The sequence below is a fragment of the Castor canadensis genome, chromosome 11 (genome assembly GCF_047511655.1).
Source record: "Castor canadensis chromosome 11, mCasCan1.hap1v2, whole genome shotgun sequence".
Lineage (NCBI taxonomy): Eukaryota > Metazoa > Chordata > Mammalia > Rodentia > Castoridae > Castor > Castor canadensis.
In genome coordinates this window covers 8,044,968-8,065,851 of record NC_133396.1, presented here as the reverse complement: position 1 = coordinate 8,065,851, position 20,884 = coordinate 8,044,968, and the positions used below count along the sequence as shown (strand labels likewise).

Below are 20,884 nucleotides of genomic sequence, written 5' to 3'. Positions count from 1 at the left end.
ACTGTGCCTGTGCTCCAACTCTGCAAGATCGACAGGGCTCCCACCTTCCAGAGGGGGAAAATGAGGCTCAATGCGGCTCCGGGACCAAGAGCCCCCAACCAATCAGTAGCAGTGGGGCCACCAGAGTCCCAGAGCCTCAAGGGCCTGCCCTGGCAGAGGTCTCGTCCACCCAAGAGGCTTGAGGGCCGTGTAGGAGGGGGAGGAGAGAAGCTCTTAGCCCCAAGACCATAGGCAGCCCCAGCAGCCCCTCTCTGACCATCCCCTCATTCTGAAATGAGTTACCCCAAAAAGCAAAGGCAGGTATCAGGTGTGCTAGCGGGCTTTTTAATGTTTCCTTGTTGCTTTATCAATATCGTGGAAAAAATACAAAGCTTAGAGCCTGGGACTGACCTGGGTAGGTTTCAAGGGCCGGGAGCTAGCTACCAGTCAAGTCACAGAAGCACCTGGGCGCCTAGTCAAAAACCAGGTTAGTGTCTCAGTTAGGGTCAGCATAGGTCCGGGCAGGATGAGGGAGGCAGAGCCAGCCAGGCCACCACCATCAGCTGGCTGGCCCTGTGTTGTACTTCGTTCCTTCTCCCCAGCCTCTCTCAGGCTACACTAGACCAGGAGATGGGTCAGCCAGTTCCCAGGACAGAAAAATAATCAGCTGTCACCCCTGGGGCTCATATGCCAGTTCTTACTCAGTGCTCTGGATAGAATTTCAGGAGCTGAGCAAAACTTGAATTTCAGAAAAACAACAAACAACTTTTTAGCATGAGAATGTTCCACATAATAAGCCAACAGAGTGGGTGTAGTGGTGCATGCCTGTAATCCCACACTAGGGAGGACTGAGGCAGAGGGATCTGGAGTTCTAGACCTACTATGGGTTAAGGAGGGAGACCCTGTCTCAAACAAACAAACAAAAGTCTTTTGTTAACCTGAAATTCATATTTAACTCAGTCTTCTGGGGTTTTTTGTTGTTGTTTTTGCTGTTTGTTAGATTTTGCTAAATCTGGCAACCCTCCCCTGGGGCCCTGGGCCCAGCAGTGGGGAGTGGCTGAGAAAGGAAAGGGAAGGTCTTTCACAGGGTGGGGGGCGGGGAGAGAAGTATCCAGTTAAAAAGACAGCTCCCCGTGCTCCCTAGGAATGATCTATCATTTTTAACAATCATTGTCCAGAATTTTTCTACACAGGCGTCCTTCAGCTGTTGATAGCTATGAGAGGGTGGGGGCCCAAAACCGTGGATACCCATCCCGCACAGTTCAGGACACCCCCAAGACTTGAGTTCGCTAACAGTTACTACGCATTTCCAAGCAGACTTGGTATAAAGATTTCCATTCTCCTTCTAGTGGATTAACCACTCTACTCGGATGAAAATCCAAGACACCTTCCATCCTCCATCCTGTCCTGGCCCCTGGACAGGGCTAAGTTTAGTGTACAGGTCATGACTGCCCCCTGATCCAGATGAACCCCCAGAGGCACCAGGCTTCCGGTGAGGAGCCAAAGGTCAGGGAGAGAGGGGCTGAGCCCTGTGGTCACCCTGGCCTCCTGTTGCCCACATCTTCCTGGTGGGGCACCACAGAGGCTGGGAGAAAAAAGGAGCCAAGTGTCCGTGCAGGGGCTGCTTCTGGCTGTCCTGCGATTGCTGCACGAAGCAGGAACTCAGATTGACATCTGGAATCCATTTGAGGCCAGGCCGGAGCAAAAGGGTGCTCCACAAAGTCAGGCAACCAGTGGGCACTAAGGCCACCTCCCCAAGCCTTCCAAGGGCTCTTGGGCTCAGCCGGTGCCCCTTATTGGCGAGGTCCAGGGTCTATGGCAGATGTGGGCGTTTGGCTGCCCCTGAACGGTAAGGTCAAGGGTCGCACTGGGGTCGGGGGTAGAGAAAAGATGCTGCACGAGCTTCTGGCAGCGACTTTCTGCTGGCCTCACACACGGATCTCATCCTCTTCCTCCTCGTCCATGAAGGAGAATTCCTTGTCAGGTTGCCTGGGGGGAGCAGCCCGGGCCCTGTCCAGGCCCCGGAAGGCTGGGCTGCGCTCCTCCAGGACGCCCGAGGTGCAGCTGGACAGGGAGCTGCTGTCCCGTGTGGTGTGGCTGCCCACACTGCGGGCTGAGCTGGGGCTGGGGGCTGCTGCAGCCCACCCCTCGTCCTCCAGAGCATGGGGGGCCAATGAGGGCAGCTCTTGGCTGGCTTTGCCTTCTGGTCTCCCTAGAGCAGGGGCCGCCTCCAATGAAGAGGGAGCCTGGGACCCGCTGCTGGGGCCTTCTTCGTCCCGGTAACCACCACCGTCTTCCTCGGGGTCCCACTCATCCTTGTCCATGACGCTGAGGACGTCACCCAGCATGGAAGGCCCCAGGTCGATGTGGAAGGACATGATGGACTCCGCATGCTTCAGCCCGTAGCTGGTCTTGGGCACAACGGGCAGATCGGTCAGGTCCCCAAAGGCCTGTTCGTCAAGGAGGGGATCGGGAGAGTGGGGGCCCGTGGCCCCATTTCGACGGGGACCTGCCTCCCCTGCTTCTGCTTCGTCCCCAGCATCCGTCTTCTTCACAGGGCTGGAAGACAGGCTCTTGGGCAGTTTGCTGGAGCCCTTCTCCGCGGTCTCCTTCTCATTGAGCTGGGGCAGGGACATGGCGTTCTTGACAAAGAGTGCTGAGTCCCGCAGGGAGCCCAGCATGTCTCTCTGCTCCCGGTCCCCCCGGGTCACAGACTGTGACCGCTTGCTACCCCGGAACTTCCGAGACAGGAGGCTGCGTTTGGAAGATGAGGAGGAAGCCTGTTCATCCAGGGACTCTCTGTCCGGCTCACCTGCCTTGCTGTTGAGGAAGGAGGTGTCCCCAAAAGCATCCCCAGCCCGGCCCACGTGCATAGTGTGACGGAAGTCACCCAGCGGGGCACTGATCATCTCAGCTGTGAGGTCCACACGGGAGCGGCGCTTGGAGTGCACCGAGCTGGACACCAGCTGCTTGAGGATGGGCATCTTGCCGGCTGGGAGGGGAGGCGGACTTGCCCTCAGTAGCAGACAGGTGTGGGGTCAGATCTCAAGGTCAAATCCAGCGAGTGGAGAGTGGAGAGTGGAGAGTGGAGAGGGTGAGCGTGAGCGAGCTAACTGGGAGGTTCATAGGCCTGCAAGCAGAGGAGAGAAGGCAAAGGGTTAATACAGGCTGGTCAGGCAGCACTGAGCCCATCCACCCAGGGCTGTTCTTTAAGGCCAGCTCTCCTACCAAAAAGAAATTAACGGGAAATGGGCCAGTGATCCATTTCCTAACACTGCTCATTTCTTCATTCCCCAGGATCCCGGGGTAGAGGGGTGAGTTTGCAAATCTGGCTAGAGTTCAATACCAGAGACACACTGTCCCTGAAACCTGAGACAGAAATCGTCTTTCTTCCGAAGATGCTTGCTGCTAAGGCAAACACCACACGCAAGGCGCTCAAGCCGTTTCAGGCAGCCGGTCTGAAGACACACTCTAAGTTCTTCCTGTTGTCTAACCTCAGTCCCCGTGGAGTTGACGGACACCTCGGCCTGAGCACAGCCTTCACGAAGAAGAAAATGCGCAGGACAGGCTTCAGGAGACAGAGACACTGCCCAGTCTCTCCAGGCACGTGGGCGGCCCGACTCTTTCTGAATCAGAATTGGGGTGGAGCTGCTAGGACCCACAGAACCAGCTCCCTGGCCTTCCAGCCCTTCGCTGGGTGTCCCATAAATGTTGATCCTGCCTGTGACATCTCCACCGGTCTGCCTCTCAGGGTGATCGAGACTCGGAAACTCCCTCGCAGTTTCTTTAATCATGAGGGGCAGAGGGTGGCAGGAGCTAGACCCTAAATACCAACTCCCCCAGTCAAGATCTGCAGACCCCTGGGCAAACCGATCAGAAATCCAAAGGACAGCAGAGGGGACAGCCTAGGGGAGCTGGGGGTGACACTCACACATTTCCAAGGTGAAGTTCAGTGTTGAGGCCAAACCAGTCCCTTTTTCCCCAGACAGGTGGAGGTATGGAGAGATGGGGTGCTGGGTCCCCAGGTGCCTGGCAAGGTCCACCCTCATTTCAGACCCACCCGATCCACTGCAAAGTTCACACAGTGGGGGTGGGCCCAGGCTGCCACCCCTCCCCGGCACTGTCCCAAGCTAGGCCACCACACCCCAGCTATCTGCCTAGCAGGTCCTCCTGCCTCTTTTCCTCCTTTCCTGTTCTTTACTTCTCCGCTAAAACCGACCCACAGTGCTGCACCCCTGGATCCAGTGACCATCGTCCTGACGTCCCTCCTCCTCACCATCACTCACACTCACATTGTCCTTTCTTGGTTGGTTCTGATCCAACCTGAGCTCCTGTACCTATCAGAACCGCCCTGCTGCAACCCCCGCACAACACATCACCACCTGTGCCCCCGACACACCCTCAGGGCCCAGGTGGAACAAGTGCTCTCCTGAAGCCGTCCTCGCTCACCTCTTCGCTCCCTCCCCACCTACCTGGTATGGCAGTTTGGATGTCCCTTCTCCAGGCAGGCACCTGTTACATTGTTCTATCCCCGCTGGCTGGACTGAAACCTTCACACTGGGCTTTGAGCTTCCAGAGGGCTCTGACAGGTCTGTGTCACCAGTCCTGCCCAGCGGTGTGCTGTGCACCATATAGCTGGTCTTCAACACCAGCTGAGAGACTAACCCCTCCCCGCTTCTGCCTTCATTTCAGCCCCTGGGCTCCAGCCTGACCTCTCTGTGCCCCCCCTCCCCCCCCTCCTCCCATGCTCTCTTATTCCATGCCAAACAGCCACCCCCAGTCTGATGGCTCGCCACTAGCAAGTACCCCTCATCAGGCCCAGGCAGTCACACTGCTCATCCTCCAACAAACACCAAGTTCCCGAGGATAGCAGCAGGACCTAGGCGGTGGTGAACCTGCCACACAGGTGGCCTGGGCGTGCTTCAGGGAGGCCCTGGGTCTGGCCCTTTAAGATGGGTTAACTCTCCCCCTTCCCACCAGACCCTCAGGAAAGCTAACTTCCCCTAACTGAAGCCTGAGTGCCCCTTGGGCCCCACCCCCACCCTTGTCTTCACCTCTACCCCCAAACGAATCAGACAGTGAACACCCTGATAAACACTTTCTGCAAAGGGTCACAGAGCAAATATTTTCCCCTTTGGGGCTGATGCAGACTTTTGCCATAGCCTCTGAACTTTCACTGTAGCAAGAAGCAGCCACAGACAATATGGAAACAAACGGGCAAGGCTGTGTCCAAATAAAATTGTATTCACAGAGAGCTGTGGGGTTGGCGACATACCAAGGTGCCGTGTAGGTGGTATATGCCAGGCCCCCAAAATCTTGTCCCATGCATCTCTTCCATTTGCCTCTTCCCAGGTTGTGTACCCTTCATAATAAACCAGTAAGTGTGAAAAACAAAACCAAACCACTTTTACTTACAAAACAAATGAAAGGACAGATTTTGGCCTACACAAAAATAAAGCACCAGGCCAGGCGTGTTGCTCATGCCTGTAATCCCAGCTACTCTGGAGGCAGAGATCAGGAGGATGGCAGTTTGAGGCCAGCCTGGGCAAAAGAAATTAGCAAGACTCCATCTCAATCAATAAGCTGGGTGTGGTGACACAGTGCCTGTCATCCTAGCTACAGGGGAGGTATAGGTAGGAAGAGATCAAGGTCTGAGGCTGGCCCCTGGGAAAAAAATGTGAGACCCTCCAGCTAATGGCTATGTCTATAATCCCAGCTACTTGGGAGGCTGAGATCAGGAGGACTGAGCTTTGAGGCCAGCCCAGGCAAATAGTTTCAGAGACACTTTTTGCAAAAACAATACTGAGAGCAAAATGGACTAGAGGCATGGCTCAAATGGTAGAGCTCCTGCTTTGTAAGGGTAAAGCCCTGAGTTCAAACCCCAGTCCTACCAAAAAAAAAAAAAAAAAAGCGAAAGACCCTATCAAAAGCAAAAGCAAAACAGCTGGGGTATGGTCCAAGTACCAGAGCACTTGCCTAGTAAGTGCAAGGCCCCGAGATCAAGCCTCAGTACCAGAGAAACAAACACAAAACAAAAAACAGAGAGGCAGGAGGGGGCTGAGAAGAGGACTGGGTGGGAACACAGTGACGAGTGTTGGTAAGGGCTTACTGTAAGGACAGGGACATCCAGACCTGGGAAACCGAGCAAGCTCTGCGGTCCCATCTGAGGTGCTCATGAGAGGGAAGGAGGGGAAACCACAGGCCCAGCTGCCAGGGCTCACCAGAGATATGCAGGCCTCTGTGACTACCCAGCGGGACCCAAAGTTCAGGCCACCACAGCTACAGGTCAGGTGGACTCCTCACCACACCACCAGCTGCTCTTCTCCAGCACTGCCTTGTGGGTAGGGCTACAGGAGGAGACAGTGAGGACACACAGTGAAAACGTGTGGCACTGCCACATTCACATATACCCATCCTAGGTCAGCCTTGGCCCTCGGGATCCTGCTCTGTCCCACTCCTCAGAAAGACAGTGGCGGTCTTCCCAACACCGTGTGCTTCCTGTGCTCTGGCTCCTGGGGACATGGGTAGCAGGCTCTGTGGCTTGTGCTAAATCATCTTTAATATCCAGCAGGAGAGGACTCTGGAGTCAGGGCCTTGATGGAGTGCTCCACCCATCCCACCACCCCGTGAGGAGGGCCGCAGCTCCCTGCATTTGGGGTGGTGGGAGGCGAGCCTGGGGCCAGCGAGAACTCACTCAACAGGTTGTTCTAAGTCCTTGGTTTCACTGGCACAAGTGACAGTCACTCTAAGCCTCTTACAGACAATAATGTGGGAGTGAGGACATAGACAGGGTGGTTTAAGAGCAAGGAGGTAATGGGTTATTTGTTTCAGTCACAGGCCAGGGCGTCCTGGGGCCAGCAGCAGCTCAGGAGGCCGTGAGTGTCCACTCAGAAGGGGACAGGCCCAGGAGCGGCAGCCTTGGGAGGAGTGTCGCTGAGCACCATGACTCAGCTCTGGGGAAGTGGCTAAAATAGGCTGCCGTACAAGAACAGGCAGCCACTCCCCAGAGCTACCCCGGAAGCCATGGCCCACTGTCCTGGCTCTCCTGAGTCTCCGGAGAGCTGGTTTCTTCCCACTCAGCCTACTGACTGACCCCAAAACCTTCCCCTAAGGCAGGAGCCACAAGTCCTTTCTGGTGGGGTTTACACCAATCACACCCTCAGCTCAGCCCCTGAGGGGAGCACCCAGGACAAGCCTGGCTTGGACCATCCTCTCTGGCAGGTGCTCCTCCATTGACCAGCTCAATGGTCCCTCCACAGGGGATAGACTGGACTAACACACCCCACACCAAATGCCAGGGACCAAATGCCAGGCAGGAGCCAGGGACAGGCAGGCAGGCCTCCCACTCTGCAGCTGACCAGTGGCTCACCTCAGTACACAGAGTACATACTTCAATGCCCAATGCCACAGCCAAGGGCAGCAACCCCCTCCTCTTCTTCCCATCTATCTCATACTAGCAACTAGCATGGAGAACTTTTGGTGATCAGAGGAAGCTGCCCTTCCTTTACTCTTCATTCATTCATTTATTCACAACCTACTTGCCAACCCTCACTATCCATCTATAGCCAGCCCTTCAGCTCTGTGAGCTCATCTGAGGACTCAGTCAACCATTGACTGGAAGCCTTTGGGGAAAAAAAATTGCATCTTGTTCTGAACATGTACAGATTTTCCTTTCTTCTCTCCTTTTTTTGTGGTACTAGGATTTGAACTCAGGGCTTCACCCTTGCTAGGCAGGCGCTCTACCACTTGAGTCACTCTGCCAGTCCTGGTTCACGATGGGTATTTTCAAGACAGGATCTTGAGAATTATTCACCCAGGTTGGCTTTGAAGCTCAATCCTCCTGATCTCTGTCTCCGGAGTAGCTGTGATTACAAATGTGACGTATCAGCGCTGGCAGATTTTTTTTTCTTATCATTCCCTAACCAATACTGCCTAATCACCATGTTAGACCTTTTACATTGTCTTAGGGGTTACAAGGAATCTAGAGGTGACTTGAAGGACACAGAGGATGTGCATGGGTTATATGCAAACACTGTCCATTTTATACACCGGACTTAAAGAGTCAGGATTTGGGTATCCAAGGGGGTCCTGGATGAGTATGCTTTTAAGTCCTGGGGACAGAGCAGTGGAGACAACACGCTATTCTTCTGGGGCAGTGCGGGTGGGTGGCAGATGGGAGTGTACATTTGTAAATAAAAACATTTTCTCCTAATCTTCAGTGTATTCAGGGAAATGGGGTGGGCGTGGGTGAGGTGAGAGTGGGGACACCATGGGAGGCTCCTCTGAGGGGCACCATGAGCTGAGTGAGAAGGAGACAAGAACAGTGCAGGCAGAGGGAACAGGTGTGGTGTTTGAGGAATGCAAAGAAGACCCATGTGGCCAGGGGTCAGGTCACACAGGGTCCTCTCCATCAGGGAAGTGAGGAGCATTCTGGGTGCATAAACCAATGGCCGTGTAAGCATGTCTCAGATCCACTGTGATTATTTGGAAACCCCTGGTGGCTGCTGGGATGGGAGCCACGGACTTAGTCAGGAGGCTGTTGTGAAAGTTTGGGGCAAAGAGGAAGTGTGGGTGGGGGAGGGCAGGAGGTGGTGTGGCTGAGGAGGATGGAAGGAACCGCATATCCAGGGCATGGTTTGGAGGTGGGAACCTCAGGGTTGCCGAGGGCCCAGAGAGCAGGTGGAAGGAAGGGAAGGGAGGCATCCACGTCTTCAGGACAACTCTGAGCTCCAGGTAGCCGACTTCAGTATGACTTGGGATCTTTTGGCTTCATGCACACTCCTGGGAAGCCCTGGGATTCGATCGTGTGCTATTTGCACAAGGAGTTTAAGATACACTGACTTAGAATACTGTACCTGACCAGCCACAGTGCCCAGAAATAAAAGCCTGGGACGGGAATGTGAAATATCACCCTCATGACTCTGTGCCATTTAGGTGTCTGCGTCAAGCATCTCCTTAAGAGACCTGGAGGTGGTGGGACCAGACTGTCAGAGCTGGAAAGGACCAAATTGAGGGACTTGCCCTAGGTCATGGACTGAAGCCAGGGTTTGATTACCATTTCCAGGGCTCCAGCCTCTAAAGTAAAAATGCACTAGCAAAAGTGTGAGGGCATCTTGTTTGAAAAACAAAAACAAGCCCGGGGTCAGTGCCTCATGCCTGTCATCCTAGCTACTCAGGAGTCAGCGATCAGAAGGATCGCAGTTTGAAGCCAGAATGGGCAAATAGTTCATGAGACCCTATCTTGAAAGAACCCATCACAAAAAACGGGCTGGTGAAGTGGCTCAAGGTGTAGGTCCTGAGTTCAAACCCCGGTACTGCAAAACTTAACATGCAATTCATGTGGATGTTTACGTATGCGTGTACAAAATTCTTCCTTTTTTGTTGTTGTTCTTGGCAGTACCGGGGTTTGAACTTGGCCTAACGCTTGCTAGGCAGGCACTCTACCACTTGAGCCACTGTTTTGGGTTAGTATTTTCGAGATAGGGTCTCAAGAACTATTTGCCCGGGGCTGGTTCCAAACCTCAATTCTCCTGATCTCCTCCTCCTGAGTAGCTGAATTATAGGTGTAAACCACCAGCACCTGGCTTAATTATTGCTTTTTGAGACATAGTCTCACTATGTAGGCCAGGCTGGCCTCAAACTGACCATCCTCCTGCCTCTGACTCTGGAGTGCTGGGATTACAGATGTACACCACCTCACCCAGCTTTTATAGGTAATATCCATAGCTACTGTCAATCTATGTCCTGATTAATAAGTTTTCTTTCTTTTCTTTTTTGCAGTACGGGGACTTGAACTCAGGGTCTACATCTTGAGCCACTCCGTCAGCCCTTATTTTGTGAAGGGTTTTGGAGACGGGCGGGGGTGGGGGGGTGGTCTCTCGAACTATTTGCTGGGGCTGGCTTTGAACTGTGATCCTCCTGATCTCTGCCTCCTGAGTAGCTAGGATTACAAGGGTAAACCAGAAGCGCCCGGCAACTTTTCATTCCTTAAGAAAAATCTGTACAGGGTCAGCTCTCTATATCCACAAACTCCACCTTCATGGACTCAAAACAACTTTAGGTTAAAAATACTTAGAAAAAAACTTCGTCTATACTGTACTAGGGATGGTTTGAGCATACTTGAGAATTATGTGGGTTCTATGCAAATATTACCCCATTTTATGCAAAGGCTTGAGCATCTGTGGATTTTGGTAGGGGAAAGGGTGGTGGTGGTGGTGGCTGGAACCAACCCCCGCCAATACCAAAGGACAGCTGTGAACATGCTGGTATGTTTTCCCCGAATGCCAGAGGATTTTCCTGCATACCTCTGAGGGCGTTAAAGCTCCCACAGTGTCACAGATTATCCTACCGTATGACCTTGATGAGGCTGCAGGTACAAACAGAAATGACTGGTAAAAGGTCACAGAGCTCACGAGGGACCTAGGTGGTACCACAGCCAGTCTTTTCCCCAGTCTAAAGGTCTCCCCTCAGATAACACTTGCATTGGCTCACTGCCACGTGCCACCTGCATCTGTCACTATCTCCTTCAAAGTATGACCAAGGAGAGGGAGGGACAAGGACCTGCTTCCCACTGGGCAGGGAGAAAGTCACAATATCCTGATCCAAGAGCTGCTCAGAGTCCTAAAGATCCACTATGGCAGTTTCCTCAGCAAGTACAAGTCAGCCACCTCCGCCCCGGGAGGTGGAACGGTATCAAGGGAGAAATGCCCCGTGCACAGACGCTCACACCGAAGCCTCCCTCAGCACAGCGCAAGACGGGACAGAACCTGCAGCTCAGCGGTCAGCGGACAGCTGAGCAAACGGGGGGCCGTGACCTCGAAGGATGCTCAGGCAGTCATGAAAGATGCTGACAGGGAACACGGTTCCCCGCCAGGCATTCAGCGGCAGATGGAGAAAAGGCAGGTCGGGTAGCCGCTTATACACGGTGGTTACAACTCCATCAAACGGGCATTCGTGCACGAAGACGGCACTAGCAGGCAGAAAAATCAAGATGTCACCTTAGGCTCCAGAGGAAAACTGGCTTTTTACAAAAGTTCCCTATGATGTGGCAAGGCCGTTTTAATAATAATAATGATATAATAATAATAAATCCCAAAGTATCAAAGGCTTAAGGGAAAGACTTTCAATTTCAAAACCACCTTAAAACTCAGCAGCTGTAAGACATCAACCAGGGACTGAGAAGATGGTCCCTCCAAATCCCTCCATTCACATTCCTTTGTTTCTCTCTCTCTTTTCCTCCTCCTCCTCTCCTTCCTTCTCGCTTTCTCCTGAAAATCTTCCCCTGAAGTCTATCCTGTCTCCTTCTCCCCCACCCCAAGTCACCCCCAAACTAGAGATGTTTATCAGGCCTTCCTTTTATGCTGTTATGCAGGAGGAGAAAGTGGGTGATCCCTGCTACTCTGGTGTAGGGCACGGAGAGTGTAAGGCCCCCTCTTCTGTCAGAAAGTCACTCCTCAGCAGCTGTTTCCTGGTGCTTGACCTCCTCAGCTGAGCAGGAGATGAGTGATAAAGTCACTCCCACCCTACCGGAGCCTGGCCCCCATCCAGTGACACTGGAGCTCCAACTTGGAGGCCAGCCTCCCACAGGACAGTGGGATCCTATCAAAGATATCCTGGGCAAGTGAAGGCTCGGCTTCTGCCGTGCCTACAGCCCCAGCTACAGCCATGCTGAGGGAAAACAGGAGCAGAGGCCACACAGGGCAGTGAGCACGCCATGCTCCAGCAACGGGCCATGTGCAGAAAAGCAGTACTGTCAACACTTCCCCTTTATGGGGTGGGGGCTTGCTGGGGATCAGGTATTATGCTTCTGAGCCTCAGAGCAACCCTGCAAGATGGGTGTGATGATCAGCCCCATTTCACAGAAAGGGAAACTAAGGCTCAGACGGGGAAATTTCCTCATTCCCTCTCACAACTTCCAAACAGCGATGTGAGCCCATTTCTGGCTGACCTTGGTGTGCACAGTTTTCTGCCTGACCAATGTAGACGTCTGCAGCTGAGAATGTGCACGTGGAGAGAGGGATAGGGTGGGCTTGGGGAGGCTCACTTCTCAGACTCCAGTAGCGGTCTCCCCTTAGGGATGGGTGCACTTGAAGGCTCCTCAAATGGGACCTTCCCAGTGTTCTGACTCCCTGGGAAGAAAGAGTGAGACGACCAGCGGGAAGCAGAAGCCAGGTCTCTCTGGACACTTCGGATGAGACGAGGCACACAACCCTGCCTCAACTGCTTCTCATACACCCATCTTTAGCTTGTGTTTCTCGAGACCTCCAGCTCCTAAGGAGGAAGCCCAGAACCCTGACCCAACCCCACTCTTACAACCGCAGGGCAGGCACTTCCTCCTCCCTCTCCACGCCAGTCAATCCAGGCTAGCCATTGCCCAGCCGCACTGGCACGTCCCAGTTCCTAGAGATAAACATCCTTTGTTTTGGTGGCCTTTTCCTGGAAGGGAAAGTGAACAAGGCCCCCGATGTCACTCTATCCTTCCCACAGCTGCAAAGTGATGCACGGTGCCCAGCCACCCTGGCGTGGGGGACAGGGCAAGAGAAGGAAACTGGGCAGGCAGGTGAGTCAGTCAGAGCAAAGCACAAAGGGTGACCTGGGTACAATAGTCCATAGGTTTTGCCAAAGTCCCTGGTCAACTTCAACTTGTACAGCCTTATACACTAATCAAGCTTATGGTTCAGTCTTTGGGACTTGGAACATAGACCAATCAATCTTCTGCAACCAATCAAAATTCTGCCTCCTCCCCTCCATTTCTCACTCTTTATCTGCTACATCCATCAATATAGGCAACACTACCAACATGAAACATCTCTGCTCCTGGTGTTCACCATGATTTTTTTTTTTTTGCAGTGCTGGGGATCAAACCCATGGCCTAATGCATGCTAGGCGAGCACCTTACTACTGAGCACCAGCCCCTCCAGCCACAGGGGCGTTCAGTCACTAGCAATTTAGGGCTACCGAGTGCTCCAAATGCAGTAAGCGAGACTCAGGAATTCAATTTTAAATTTTATTTAATGTTAATTATTTTAAATTGAAAAGGCCAATACTTGATTTGTTGATGGGAAAACATAAGCCTGTTTGGAAAAACATGTGTGGATCTACTTTTGACAGTAAATTTTATGAAATCCAAACACCCATCAAGTACTTATAAAGTTTAGCATGTAAATTGGTGTAAAATATGCATTGGATTTTGAAGTCTTCATATAAATCCCAATGTAAGTGGTGTCTCAATAATTTTATTTATTTGTTTATTCATGGTGTTGAACTCAGGCCCTTGTGCTAGGCAAGCAAGCAAGCTACCACTTGAGCTATGCCCACACCCCCAACCCTTATTTATTTATTTTGGCAGAACTGGGGTTTGAACTCAGTGCTTCATGCTTGCTAGGTAGGCGCTCTTCTACTCGAGCCACTCTGCTAGCCCCTTTTTTGTGAGTGTGTCAGTCAGGATAGGGTCTTGCAAACTATTTGCCTAGGCAGGCTTCGAACCATGATCCTCCCTATCTCTGCTTCCTCTGTAGCTAGGATTACAGGTGTGAGCCACCAGCACCTGGACTCGGCCTTTTGCTTAGCCAGCCTGGGATTGTAATCCTCCTATATTTCTGCCTCCCAAGCAGCTGTGATCACCGGTGTGTGCCACCATCCCCAGCCCCTGTTTAAGTTTTAATGATTACGTGGAAATGACAATATTTTGGATATCGTAGGTTAAATTTGAACATTTTTGCATTTCTTTAGTTTTTAAAATGTGGCTACTAGAAAACTTTAAGAAGTTACTTGTACGACTAGCCACATATTCCTTTTTTTGGGGGGGAGGGTAAGGGGTGCTGGGGACTGAACCCAGGGCTAAGCATAAGCTTTACCACTGAGTCTGTGACCCCTGGACTCCTTGCATTACATTCGTATTGAAAGTACCATCCTAGAGGGCTGGTGGAGTGGCTCAAGTGGTAGAGCACCTCAAGTACAAGGCCCTCATTTCAAACCCCAGCACCACCAAAAGAAAAAAAAAAGAAGAAAAAAATGCATGTGAAATTACTGTCTTATGGCTGTTGTCACTGGATTCATCCAGATATTCTCCATTTGGGAATTTATAGTTCTTACAGTTTATAGGAAAATGTTACCAATAACTCAGACAGCCTGAGTTGTAAGGAAACATGCTACAGCTTGGCTAACTGACCTGTTAGTTGCTGGAAGATATAGGAGAGGGAGTCAAGGGTAGTATAAACAGTGACCTATGTAATTGGGCGAGCTCTGGAATGAGCACCCAATTACACATCCAGGCTGTGTGCTGAGGGACCGCTCTGGGCTCTGGGAAGGTTATTGCAGACGCTCCCCAGCCTCAGGCAGACAGTCCCTGCTCGTGCAGCAAACTCTCCCAGGCCATGGGTCACGGAGGAGGAAGTGTAAGAAAGAACTAAACCAAGCATCGGGGAGATAGTTTATTTTGATGGAACCTGCTTCAGGGCTGGCGGAGTGGCTCAAGTGGTACAGTGCTTGCCTAGCAAGTGTGAGGCCCTGAGTTCAAACCCCATGCCACAAAAAAAAGAAAAAAAGGCTGCATTTGTCTTGACTGAACTGCTTTGAGGTGCTTACGTAGTAATGCCTTGTCCTTGTCCTCAGTCGTTGAGAGGCTTCATCTCATGTATTCTTCCCACCGATCCCATCGATCACCATGCTCTAGATAACAAATCTGAAGTTTAGACAGTTAAATGATTCTCCCAAGTCACAGCTGGTAAGGACAGAGCTGAGAAGAATCCAGATCTGCCCGATTCTGAACTCTGGGCTTTTTCCACTCTAACATAAGAAATATTGGGGTGGGGAAGGGTCAGAAGGATCAGTGGAGCTCTGATGATGGCTTTCAGTGCTGGGACACTGACAGGAGGGACACAGTTTTGCACACAACTTCCTGTTAAAATCTCCCAGGTCTGGGGACCCCATTCCTTACCACTCCAGTGAAAGTACACATTAATCCCAGAAAACAGACCACAGATGCCTCCCTCAGGAGGCCCATTCTGTTGGGAGCCCCTGCAGCCACCTCTATTCTCATTCCAGAACCATCTGCCTAGAACCAGGGGAAGGAAGTGAGCAGCAGGGCAAAGGAGAGAGCTTCCTTCGCCCATTGCCTGGGAATGCGCACAGCCCCAAAAGGACGAGAAAGGAGCCAAGAAGACCAGGAGCCAGTGACTCAAGGACATCCGGCAACCTCACTTGTTTACAGGACCCTTCCTGGAAATGTGTGTTTCCGGGAGCCTGCCACCCAGTGCAAGCCACAGCCACCCAGGGCAAAGGCAGGAAGAGTGCCTGGCTTGGGGCCAGACTGCCCCACAGAGAGGACAGGCCTCTCTGGGCTGTGGATTGCCTTACTTCTGGACAAATGGGCCCCTACACTGTCTTTGAAGGAAGCCATTGGGCTTGAAATCAGATCTGCCAGGTCTTGTTTGGTTTCACTTTGCTTCTCCTAGGAGCCAGAGCTCAGCCTGAGGAGTGTGAGGTACAAAGACACCTTGGGGTCTCCAGAGGGAGTCTGGGGGGTGGCAGATCTGGCTCCCTCCAGTGCGTCCTGGCCCTGCCAGAGCTTAGAGAGCAAAAGCCAGACTCCCCAAGTTACAAGCTGGCTTGCCACATCAGGCCCATTACTTGTGCCTCAGTTTCCTCAAGAGCTTTCACAGAAATTGATAACCTCAAATACCTGCTAGTGTTACTGTGGGAATTAAATAAGATAACATATAAGAAGAGCTTAGCATAACACCATACTATACTATACAGGTGATGCTGTGAGCTCTCTCTCTCAGCAGGTGCCCATGCCTATAGAGGTGTAGGGCAGACTTCGAGCATACCCAGTGCTAGAAGTGGCTACTAGCCATTCCTGTCACTCCTCTAATTTTAAACAGGACCCATTATTAGCCCAGGACACACACCCAGACACAACTAATCCAAAAGGCTCCAGGGTGCAGTGTGAATTGCCCCTTTCCCAGTCCTGGGGATCCCTGGATTGGCAGGATCCTCCAAGTCCCTGACACGCAGGTATAGATTCTGTCCTCCCGCTGCAGTCCTTCCCAGCAGTGGGGTCAGGCAGCCTTGGACTCGCTTCTTCTCCTCCCTTCTTCACCTCTGACCTTTAATGATACAGGAAGGAGAAGTCTGGCTTCTCTCAGGCAGGATTTAAGCTCCTGATTTCAGTTCGATAAGGTGGAGTTGAGGAGAGAAAAACTCCTCATTCCTCCCCAGGACAAGGGTGAGATAAGTCAGGAATTTGGGAGATGCTGGGTGCTACCAGCAACAAACAAGGCGCAAAACTTCAACAGACTTTTCCTTTGCACCTACCCAGATAGGTGTCCACACACTGCGCCTCTGCTCACTACCTGCCTTCTGGGCTCTCTGTTCCTCACCTTAAACTCCATGGGGGCAGGGGTGTCCCTTCTCTGGTGTTTTGGGGCTAGGGGCAACAATGCAAGGAAAGGGGAGGGTTACACTGAGTAGGGACCAGAGAGAAACCTGTAGTACTGAGAGGAAGGGGAGATGGAGAAGTGGGAACATAGAACTGGCTTTACTGTCACAACTTGGGAAAAACCACAGCTGGGATCCAGATCAAGTTACTGTGTGGACACAGGTAAAGGGAGAACCCAGAGACTCCTGAAGGGAGCTGGAGGCTGCCCCAGTTGACCTCATCCACCACCCAAGGAAAGAGGATGGGGGTTGAAGCAACTGTGGCAGAGCACCCAGATGCCCACAGGTCCTTCTTGCCCTGGACTGCTGCTTTTCAGATGCCCTGAGCCCTGATATGAAGGAAGGAGAAACACCAGGTCTGCATTCATGATACTCCCAAACCACTCTTGCCTGAGTCCCCAAAAAGGAGAACCTTCCTCAGCTTGGAAGGCAGAGTAGAGAACACCAGTTCTCCTGTTCCAGGCAAAGGACGGCTCTGGGTGCCAATGCTGCTACTCTGGCATGAAGCCAGAGTAGCGCGCTGCCAGTTCCCGGGGAGGCTCCAACGCTAGCCAGCTGGAAGGAAGCCCAAGACTCCTACTGGAGGCAACTGTAAGCCGGGGCCTCAGGGGCATGGTGAGTGGGAATGTGGGAAGCTAGTTACTGAACTTCCTCCACGTGGACAAGGCAGGCCTATGTCCAGCCACTCTCTCCAGCTCCTCCCTGAACCGCCATCCAGGCCCTGCCCAGAGAGGCTGGCTGGCATGTGCCTAGCCTTCCGGGAACACCTCGGAATTACTGGCTGGATTTGGTGGTCTGGACCATCTGCGGGACCACCCCTCATTGTCCCCTGGCTCTGAGATTTGATCCTTTTTCCCAAGGTTGAGGAAAAGTCTCCAGTACACAGGTCAGAGGATCTTAGCATGGCTCAGGTCAGTTCTCTCTGCTCTCGGGACAAGATTGCTCAACTATTCTCCACCCCTGCCTTATTGCTGGCATCAACCCAGCTACCCTGTTCCTCCAAGGGACAGACTCCTCCCCCACATAGGGACAAGCGCCTCTGAGTCTGTGGGAAGTCCAGCCAGAGCAGGCTGGAGTTGCTGCTGCCCCACAGCCATTCTGACACACTGGCTTCAGACCCATTCACTCCCAAATTGGGTGGGGGCAGAGATAAAGGAAAAGAGAGGGAAAAGGGGAGGTGCCTACATCAAACACCTTGCCTGTCACAGCTGGGCACAGCCTGTCCTGGCCACAGAAATCAATCAACCACTCCAAAGGGGCAGGGGGCAGGAATCCCTGAACCAGAGCCAATCTGTAGTCCTCCTAGAAAAGCTCAGGACTTAAGAGTCTCTTCTTTCCTGGGGATGCCTCTCCCAGGTCAACATCTTCCCACCCTACCCTTGCACCCCGGCTTTATAGATGAGACCCTCCTCATGACTCATGCTCTCCTCCTCATGACTCCTGCTCTCCAGGCGGTGAGGTGTCGCCTGTCAGTTCCAAGAGGCAAGAAGACAGAAGTACACTGGGTGTACACATTGGACTGGGACAAGCATTGGTGTGGGTGAGCACGTATGAGAGAGAAACTGGGGAAGTGGGGGGGGGGAAGAAGAAGGGTTAAAAAAGAGAGGAAAGGGGGCTCAAGTGGTAGAGCATCTGCCTAGCAAGCAAGCAAGGTCCTGAGTTCAATCCCCAGAGGGGCAGAAACCCCAGAAAAAATAGAGATGTTCAAAGCAGAGGTCTGAAATATACAGAAATTGACGAATCAGTCCTCATTGAGCAGGGACCCTGGGAACTCCAGATCATCTGTGGGAGAACGGTGCTGAGACACCCCAAATCACTACTTCCTGGAAGCAGGCTCTCTTTATCATTCCAGCTCCCTCCTAGTCCCTGTGGGGATCATCAGCACCCTTGGGAGGCCAAGGAAGACCCTCTTCATGTATCCCAAGGTTTCCTGTTGTGGGAAGGAGCAGCTGCCTCAAGGAGTGGAGAGGTGAAGTTCAAGTGGAGAGTGTGAAGATAAACCACACTAAATCAGTCATACAAGGCAGCTGATGAAAGCTCATGGCACAGGACACCCCCACACTCAGTAGGATCCCAGCTACCCAGCAGGGATGGCACCTCACAAGATCCGGGTGAATGCCCCATTATTGCCTAGGGTCCCAGAGCTGCCCAGAGGCCTGGCTCTGCTTCAGAACACCCCCATTTCATACCCCAAGTGGGTGGTTAAATCAGATCCCCCTTCCTTTGTGCCTGTTCTTTGTTCTCTTAAAATTCAGTCCATCCTGCTGGTGATCCCCTCCTCCAGCCCAGCCTCTGAAAGGGGGCGGGAGTTGCTGCAGTTATTAGAAACCCAGACTGTGCAAAGAAGTTGTATGGCAGAGGCCCCCTGCACCAGGGCCCCTCATTGTTTATGCTCCCTGGATCAGGGGAGGCTTCTCTGGTCCAGATGGCTGCGGGGGGTAAGGATAGGGTAAGTACCTCTAGGGAGGGCAGCGGGCCTCACTGGAAGGAACCCTCAAGGACTATTTCCCCCATTCTATTGCTCAGTTACCTGGGCAAAGAATGGGCGCTTAAGACCCAACTAGGGACATGGGAGCCGGTCAGACTGCAAGGGGTAGGGTGGTGGAGATGGGAGAAGTTCCCAGACAAGGAAAAAAGGCAGCATTGTATTTCCCCTCCATTTTCCCAGGGAGAAAAAAGAAAACTTCCAAGCCCAGGCCGCAGTATCGCATTGGGCGAACACAAGGAACCTGGTTTAAGTTAGCAGAGAGCCTCCGCCTCCCGCCTTCCCCGTCTGTCTGTCTGTCTGTCTGACACACACACACACACACACACACACACACACACACACTTTTCAGTCCTCCCGGGCCAGGCCACTCACCAGCAGCAGCCCGGTTCCCTGCAGGACAGCTCCTGGGGACGCACCACCGGCCAGGGGCAGTTTAATGTCTCCGGCTGGGGGCGCTCCAGGAAGGGGGCGGAGCCAGAGGCCGCGATCGGAGCTCAAACGTCCCAAGCGGGTTGTTAAATCATTAACCGACCGCTCCCCGCCCGCTGAACGCACCCCGCGCGCGGCCCCCAGCGCAAAACCACCTCGTCGGTCCCAAAGGAGCCGCCAAGCTCGGCTGGGCTCCACCCCGCCGAGAGGAGCCTGGGCCTCTCGCGGCCTTGGCCTCCAAGTCTTCCGAGGGAGGCGGGCGGGGCTGGAGCCTGGCGGGGGAGGGAAGGGCTCCAGGGGGCGGAGGAGTATTTGCTCCTTAGGCCATTCCCTTTCAGGCAGCTCCTTTCCTTCTTTCTCCCCGGCCGGGTGACATTGGGTGGCGTGTACTGCTGTGTGTGTGTACGAGAGCCAGAGCGTGTGTACGCGCCTCTGCCCACAGGCGAATACTCCGGTTCTTATTCATGGAGAACTCTGCGCACACACGCCCCCCTCGGGGAGCCCGCGGGCTGCGCGCCGATTGTTGCGCTCCAGCCCACACCGACACACACCCCATTCCTGGGCAAGGGGTGGACCTTTAAAACCTGCCCCCTCACCCCACCCCGAGCAGCACGGGTGACCAGACCAGCGGCTCCCAGAACGGGGAGAGGAAAGCCCAGGTCTCAGCCACCCTTTCTTCCCCACAACCCGCTCTTCTGGGACACGATGCATGGCTCTGGGTCCCGGGCACCCGAGCCGCCCTGGCCCCAGCCCAGCCTCCCCGAGAAGGGCGCGGTGATGAGAAGCGGCGGGTGCCGGGGACCGGGGGTGTCCGCGCCCTTCATCCCGCCCCCCTCCCCATCCCCAGCTCTTTCGATCCTCTCCGCCCCATGGCAGGGCTCGAGCCCACCCAGGCCTCACGCGGCTTCACGGCCAGAAGCGAGTGCCGGTCGCCTACCTCGGCCCCCAGAGCCCCGAGCGCGGGGCAGACGAGGCTGCGCGCTCCCCTCGGTGGGCTCCGCTCCGCGGCGGGACGGACGACCCATGGCAGCGCCAGCGTCTGTTTCGCTCTCGCTCTCGGGCTCGGGTGCCGGGAGCCGCTCGGACACTCCCCTCCCAGGCTCCTCCCCGCCCTCCCCCGCCCAACTCCGAGCCCAAGTCACGCCGCCGCCGCAGCCAATGGTGGCCGGGAGCCCCGGCCTGGCCGCTCGGCCTCCTCGGTTCAAATCTGAAAGCCTGAGACTTTCTGATCTCCATGTGGGGCGGCCTGGGCGGGCCAGGCTTCCCCGCGTCTCCACTCCCCACACCCCACCCTGCGTTCTCGTAGCGAAACCCGACGTGGGGTTCCCCGGAGCCAGGGGCGCGTCTGTTTCCGAGGGCTTGGCGCGAGGCCCTCTTAAGGCTCTTCCCCATTTTGAACAATGACAAGAAAACAAAAACCCCTGCCCAGGTGGCATTTCTCACTCCTACTCTCTGTCCAGGACCTCCTGGCTCCTGGGTTGACTGGAGACAAGCGTCAGAGGACGTGCAATGGCCGGCGTGGAGTGCGTGCCAGACTCTTACTGGAAA

At 53.7% G+C, this 20,884-nt stretch overlaps 1 protein-coding gene across 5 annotated transcripts; it reads right to left on the bottom strand.

The window, feature by feature from the left end:
• Nucleotides 1–303: 303 nt before the first annotated feature.
• Cdc42ep4 (CDC42 effector protein 4) lies at nt 304–20,431 on the bottom strand. 5 transcript variants are annotated; one of them, XM_074045224.1, is made up of 3 exons: nt 20,274–20,423; nt 14,566–14,649; nt 304–3,109 (listed from the first exon to the last, which is right to left on the bottom strand). In XM_074045224.1, exon 3 carries the CDS (start codon nt 2,961–2,963, stop codon nt 1,908–1,910), a length of 1,056 nt encoding a protein of 351 aa, XP_073901325.1. In that variant the 5' UTR covers nt 2,964–3,109; nt 14,566–14,649; nt 20,274–20,423; the 3' UTR covers nt 304–1,907. The 5 variants fall into 5 exon arrangements, with proteins under 5 accessions (XP_073901325.1, XP_073901328.1, XP_073901326.1 ...); XM_074045227.1 differs by lacking the exon at nt 14,566–14,649 and adding an exon at nt 6,201–6,326 and having other exon boundaries at nt 20,274–20,416; XM_074045225.1 differs by lacking the exon at nt 20,274–20,423 and adding an exon at nt 19,280–19,921.
• Between the last annotated feature and the right edge of the window lie 453 nt (nt 20,432–20,884).

Bases quoted from the DNA above. Each gene is read 5' to 3' on its own strand.
- Cdc42ep4 (XM_020160998.2), bottom strand. From the start codon at position 2,963: ATGCCCATCCTCAAGCAGCTGGTGTCCAGCTCGGTGCACTCCAAGCGC.